Below are 7,229 nucleotides of genomic sequence, written 5' to 3'. Positions count from 1 at the left end.
ATAATTGTCCACGTCACGTTTGTTCCCTTTCTTGTGCACAGGAAACATTTGTGCAATCTTCCAACATGAAGGAAAGATGCCACTGGATAAGGAAAGCCGAAACAGGAGGAGCAACGGATACTGCAAACTGGAAATGTGTCTTTTCAGGAAATTGGATGGAATACCATCGGGACCAGGTTTGATCGATGACTTTAGTTTTGATGCAGCAGAGGAGATCATTTCTTCGCTGATGTCGATAACACCTAGTACATGGCCATATAGGGGAACATTGTCTGCTGCGTGATGTACTTCGTTGTCGGTAAGCTGTTCATCGGTAAAAACGTCAGCAAACTTTAACGAAAACAGTCTGCAGATCTCCTGCAGTGATGATACAGTTTCGCCCATAAATGTCAATCCGAGATATAGAGCAATTTGAGACGAAGATGGTTAACCATTCTAGCAGGAGGAATGTGATATTTGTTCAACCATTCAATGTTATTCACAACCAACTTAGTCGACTAGTAACAATCTAGGGTTTTATTCCTTTCCATAATGCATCATTTTCAAAATGAAATACATGATTATTTTTGATCCGTTGTTCAGGATCGGGTTTCCTATGCGTGCCACATCGACCCTGTTCGACGTTCCATTGATGGCGTTGCGGAACGCGGAGTGCAACTGGCGCACATCACTAATGGTGCTAACGTAGATCCTTGTCTGTCTCTCTCTATAACCTTAAGCGATTGTTTGTATTTTGTTTTGATATCAATGTCTTGACAATACACAACAGGTATAATTAATTTTCAGCATTTTTTTTCTATATTTTAGCAATTAAATTTATTATTATCATTATTATTAATCTTATCAACTAAACAGAATAGTGTGTAGTAATCATCATGGTTCCTCCCTAGCTAAACATTCGTACCGGAGGACTTCTTAGTACTTTACTTGAGGTGTTGGGTTTTACTGTGTGTGTACGGTGTGTGTGATACGCAACGTTTATGTTTAGCAGATCAGCGGCATCAAGCCCTGAGAATTGGTTTGGGTGGAGTACGGTTTAAATAATTTAGTCCTTGGTCTGCATATACTTGATCAGATCGACGACACGGTTGGAGTAGCCGAATTCGTTGTCGTACCAGGAGATAAGCTTGACGAAAGTGTCGCTCAACTGAATTCCGGCCTTAGCGTCAAAGATGGAGGAGTGGGTGTCACCAACGAAGTCAGTGGAGACAACCTCCTCTTCGGTGTAGTCCAAGATTCCCTTCAGTGGACCTTCAGCGGCTTCCTTGACCTTCTGCTTGATCTGGTCGTAGCTAGCGGGCTTGGACAGACGGCAGGTCAAATCGACAACGGAGACGTTGGGGGTTGGGACACGGAAAGCCATACCTGTCAGCTTTCCGTTCAGAGCTGGAATGACCTTACCGACAGCCTTGGCAGCACCGGTAGAAGCTGGGATGATGTTCTGGCCAGCACCACGGCCATCACGCCACAGCTTTCCAGATGGTCCGTCGACGGTCTTCTGGGTGGCGGTGGTGGCGTGCACAGTGGTCATCAGACCTTCCAGGATACCGAAGTTGTCGTTGACAACCTTGGCCAGTGGAGCCAAACAGTTGGTGGTACACGAAGCGTTGGACACAACCTTCATCGCTGGATCGTAGGCGTCCAGGTTGACACCAACGACAAACATCGGTGCATCGGCCGACGGGGCCGAGATGATGACCTTCTTGGCACCGCCATCCAAGTGAGCAGAGGCCTTGTCGATGGTGGTGAACACACCCGTCGACTCGACGATGTATTCGGCTCCGGCCTTACCCCACGGGATGGCCTTGGGGTCACGTTCCTGGAAGACCTGGATCTTCTGGCCGTTCACGACCAGGAAGCCATCCTGGGCGGAGACCTCTCCCTTGAAGCGACCGTGGGTCGAATCGTACTTGAACAGGTACACCATGTAGTCGACGCCGATGAAGGGATCGTTGACGGCGACGACCTGGGCGCCCTTGTCGACGGCGGCACGCAGAACCAGACGACCGATACGGCCGAATCCGTTGATTCCGATCTTCGACATGGTGAGGTGAGAGGTTTTTTAGTACTGAAAAGAGGGAAATGCATAATCAGCTATGGATCATCGATTGAATAATGCCGTTACGTTTGAAGTGTGCGATATATTTATCAACCAAGTTCAAGTTCAACGGTAGGAAATGCTTTGTAGCCAAGATTTTCTTTTTTTGGCTGTCGTAGTCGACTGGCTCGGATCGGTTCAAACGGTGTTGGTCGATTATTCTATTTTTAAATGCCAATTCAAAGTGGATTTGCATTGTACCGTTGTGATGCATAGAGGAAATTTAGTAATTACAGAGATCATGAACTTACATCAAATTGGGATTCGAAAGAACACACTTGTTCATGAAGAATCAAGTAATTTTCCATGAGGGAAGATACATTTATTAAATAAAGGCTTATCCATCCTGTCTTGCATTTTGCCCTTAGTAAACGTGCTTCGCCCTCCTTAGCCGTGCAGTAAGACGCGCGGTTACAAAGCAAGACCATGCTGAGGGTGACTGGGTTCGATTTCCGGTGCCGGTCTAGGCAATTTTCGGATTGGAAATTGTCTCGACTTCCCTGAACATAAAAGTATCATCGTGTTAGCCTCATGATATACGAATGCAAAAATGGTAACTTGACTTAGAAACCTCAGTTCAATCAAAGTTAATTGCCTATTTCCGGGGATTAAACCACCCGACTTGGACGTTAATTTACAATGTTATGAAAACTCATATGTGAATATGTACGTTATGTGGAAGATATTGATTTGGAAAATGTATTGAAGGTAACCACTTTCCCTCCAATGGGACATGTAGGGTCATGGGATCGAGTCCCATCGAAGGGAAAGTGGTTACCTTCAATACACTTTCCAAATCAATATCTTCCACATAACGTACATATTCACATATGAGTTTTCATAACATTGTAAATTAGAAATCTCGTTAAGTTAATAACGGTGGATGTAATGCCAAAAAGAAGAAGAAGAAACGTGCTTTGCACAATTAAAATTGAAAAAAAAATCAATTGTCCCTAAATCTGATGCAACAAGTTACCCACTTTAAAGTTCAGCTTTCTCCACGGTGACTGAGTGTGTCCTGATAAATCTAATTAGTTGTGCGCCTACGCTTTTCTTCTAAGGAATGTTGCATAAACCGATGCATAACGATGCATTAAGAGTTACATTCTCAATTATTGCCATTTTGAATTACCACGCACTTATTTTTTGTTTGCTGAAACATTTAAAATCATAGCTCGTAGAATTGGCTGCAAGTCTAATTTGAAATGTTTCTTCTTTGAGAAATTCCTTCAGAATAAAAACTGAAACATTTACATAAATTCAAGAGGGATTTTTTCAAAAGCGGATGACAGATTCTTTTAAAGGACCTTTCGTCCAGAACAATCTGCTTATATTGATATTAAGACTCTAAGTTTGTTTCAGATTTTTTTTAGACCAGTGATTGCGAATTATGTTTTCATACGACCATGAAACGTGGACATTAAAGGACGCGGTGAATTTTCGGAGTATTTATCGTAAAGATTTGCGGACAATACTCGAATACTCGGCGGTAAACGCTGGACGCTGTTCTAAGGGATATACTCAATTCGTCGTAAGCTCATTGTTGAGAAGCTGTAGCCGCAGTAGCTCATCAAGTACCAAGTAAGTTCTTAGAGATGATGATGATGATGGTTTGTTTTTGAGGGATATTAACTCAGGCGGTCATTCATTCCTAAAGTTCTTAGAGTCTGTTTAGATTACGAGCATTCACGCCCGAGACGCCCCACGAGGTACTTAACGTGATATCATATGAACTAAAAATAAGATGAGACATCAAGATACATTAATATACTGTCTGTTTATTGGAATTGTGCTGAATGCTGATGAATCTGATCACATGTAGTAAATATGATGTTTAATTGATTCATACACTGATTATGAAAAGGGATTTCTACAGAAATTGTAACTCAGTTCAATTCAATTGACTTGCCAAAAGTTGAACATGTTCAACTTTCTGCTTATTCAAATGATTTGAATAATAATGTAGAAACACAACGCGCATTCAAAAGTTACTTGCTCAATTTACTTGTCAAATTTAAAGTTCTCAACTAGTAGTGCTGCTAAATAATCGTTTTATCCAGGGAATGACTGATGGAGCACATCTTTCTTAAACCAACTTTGGAAACTTTCTTAAGAGCTTTCAAACCGATTGTCTGAAAATATGTAAATATTATCAAACGATCCGATGAAATAGTTAAAACACAGAATGAAGGGGTGGCTCCCTAAACTAAGGTTTACAGCGTTGTAGAATGACTCAGGATCAAAAATCTCGATGATTAAGCGTTGTACACAACATGTTATGGCTGAATCCGAAAAAGTGTTGCAAGTCACTCTGCAGTAGGGGTGACTTACAACACCCATAATTCTGATATTATTTTCATATTTTTATTATTATTGTATATCCGATTATATGTCCAATTCCTAGTATGAGGAAACACTAGTAGAATGAATAAACCCTTTTATTTTATAATTAATTATAAATAAGAAACCTTAAAAGTGTTGCAAGTCCTCCCATTTAACGGTAACGTTTGAAGAATCCAATAAATTTGCCTAGCGGGTTGCTGCTCAAAATCTGGAATCGGCGGTGAAGAGCCACATTACTGTCAAATGACACTAAGTTAAAAAAAAAATCATCAGCAAATTAGTAAAAGGTAGCAACATCATGACACCGAAATGGCACTTCTCAACACTTCTCTCTAATATTATCTAAAATAGCAGAATTTCAAAGCAAATTTCTACAATAATTGTATTATTGTTTATTGTTGAATTATTGTTTGAAGAATTTACATATAGCAACTTCAACTCGTTTTACTTCCATTAATCGATATAAAAAATCAAAAAATATTAACTCCTGTATAAGGTCTGCTTTAAACATTTAAATGAAACAAAATGTAACACTATACATCTCTAAGTTAAAAACTATTCAATCCTGTATTATTTTGGAGTAAATTTAAATGAATTATAAAATGTATTAAAAGTTTCAAAGTGTGCCTTTTCTTCCCTATCGAGCGAGGTATCCATTTTCTTTCTACTCAAACCACGTCGCGCTGCTTTCTTCAACCGCCAACGTAGGGAACTGCTGCTCATGTAACAATACTGTCATGAACAGCCTGATATAGGTATTGCGCGCCATGCCTCCAACATTCATCTATCCACACAGCCTCGATCGAACGAGCGAGCGAGCGGTCGACCGACCTTACAAGCGAAGGTCAATTAGAGGTCGAATGGAGAAAAATTTTCATCCAACCGATAGCTGCCCTTTACAAACAAACAACTTCAACCTGAATGTGACTCCTTACAATCAGCTCCGGTGTTCTTATCAAAGCTGTGATAAGACTCATGCCGGAACTGATGTAAATTCGCTGTTTTCGGTGAAAGTTGCTGGGCGGGTTGCTCTGATGCGTTTTTGCATACATGGCTGCCATTTTCCAAAATTTTGCAGATTCTTTTATTGCGAATTTTGGTTATTTGATTATTTACAATATTAATAATCAGTTTGGTAAATAAAATATTTCAGATGAGTCACCTAATTAAGTTTTAAGGATAGGTTTGTCTGAGATTGGGCGTTAACATGAAAATTTTCCACTGAATTTTTTATGAAGCCGGTCAACTGTTCCAGATTCTTATTGAACTTTCACTGCACTTTTCACGTAAGTTATGAACTTGAACACTCAGCTGATAAGAAAGGATTATCAAACTAATTTCACTTGTCACTACTTTTCCACTATTATATTAGTACTCTGAATATATTACTTAATCAGCAGAGATAGGGCAGGAGCTTACCGTTGAGAACTAGCGTGTGTTCACGTCCGCTTCCAAGAGCTGAGTGTCGAATCAAGGGCAAACGGTTTTGTGTTAAATTGGATTCACCAGCCGATGGCCGCCCCGATTTGATTCGTTGGGGGATATGTCGCTCTCTCTCCTATCCTTGGGGCTCTCTCTCACGTTTGACACCGCGCGCGACCTTCCCACTGTGCACGAAAAGTGCATCCCCGCGGTCCGCATCATCCGCGAGAGTCTGACACTCGAGAGGAGAAAATTCATGGAAGTGACACCAATACCATTCCATCGAAAAAAAAGGAATGAATACAATTAAAAAATCATATCGCCAATCTCTTCAAAAACTGAATATTATGTTAAATTTGATGACTTATTAATTACACATTTTACATACATTTTGACCTCTTGCAAAATACCTTGAAATTGTTCTACAAGTGCACCAATCAATTTTCAATTTATCTAATGCACCGCCACATTTGCATAACTGTAGTTGTGCGAGAGAGCGAGCGATTTCGATTTGGGAGGTGCGGTTTGCCGTTGAGATGGGTGATGGGTGGCGACGAGTGGGTGATCGACAAATGGAAAACTTTACTCAAACGAACACGCATCAGATGATGAACTTGTTTGAGAGGACGACTGACGGTCGACACGACGCCGGTTCACATCCACATTCGCAGTCAAAGTCAAGGAGAAAATGTTTGGGAGTCTGGTCTGGTGCCAACGTTGGGCAAAGAGTGACCGGCTTTGAGGGAACATGTGTTCAGTGTGAGATTCATGTGAAATGGATAGTATTGCAATTCTAACAATAATATGTTACATAGGAGGATTTTAGAATGCTTTTTACAAGCTGGAACAACTCTCAATTAGAATTAATTTTGATTAGAAAACTATTATTTCAAATGCTCATTAAAAAATCAAATTACTTCGCACTTTGATTATATTTTTTCTAAAAAGAATCAAAAACAAAGAACATGTTCGTTCATTTGGATTAATAATGGATGACTTCACAAAAAAGTTCATACAATCAATTTACTACTGAATTGGAGCGTAATTTGGGAAAGCTATAAGAATGGCGGATTTTATATTTCTGGCGGAAGAAGAAAATTTTAAATTACGGGTAGATCAAGAAAAGGCTGGATTGAATGTCTAGAACCGAAAATCAACGTCTCATAGTTTTAGAACAATTTTGTGAGAAGGATTCTCTGAAGAACCTATGATTTCTAATTCGTTTTTATTTTTGTTTTGAGCTAGTGTATAAGTGTTTAAGCGTATAAGTGCTTGTCGAATCCCATCAGTTGGGAAGTAATGCAATATCGCTTTCAATAGATTACTTGTTTTGATGTTTCCCAAAGGCTTCAAAACAAATCAAATA

At 39.9% G+C, this 7,229-nt stretch overlaps 1 protein-coding gene across 1 annotated transcript; it reads right to left on the bottom strand.

The window, feature by feature from the left end:
• Nucleotides 1–489: 489 nt before the first annotated feature.
• LOC134212435 (glyceraldehyde-3-phosphate dehydrogenase 2) lies at nucleotides 490–6,016 on the bottom strand. Its single transcript, XM_062690293.1, has 2 exons — nucleotides 5,861–6,016; nucleotides 490–2,068 (listed from the first exon to the last, which is right to left on the bottom strand). Exon 2 carries the CDS (start codon nucleotides 2,042–2,044, stop codon nucleotides 1,046–1,048), a length of 999 nt encoding a protein of 332 aa, XP_062546277.1. The 5' UTR covers nucleotides 2,045–2,068; nucleotides 5,861–6,016; the 3' UTR covers nucleotides 490–1,045.
• Between the last annotated feature and the right edge of the window lie 1,213 nt (nucleotides 6,017–7,229).

This window comes from Armigeres subalbatus, chromosome 2 (assembly GCF_024139115.2).
Source record: "Armigeres subalbatus isolate Guangzhou_Male chromosome 2, GZ_Asu_2, whole genome shotgun sequence".
NCBI classification, from domain to species: Eukaryota; Metazoa; Arthropoda; class Insecta; order Diptera; family Culicidae; genus Armigeres; species Armigeres subalbatus.
The sequence above is the reverse complement of the archived record's forward strand: the minus strand, read 5'-3'. Positions and strand labels throughout refer to the sequence as shown.

Coding starts and splice junctions, on each gene's coding strand:
- LOC134212435 (XM_062690293.1), bottom strand. CDS start 2,044: ATGTCGAAGATCGGAATCAACGGATTCGGCCGTATCGGTCGTCTGGTT.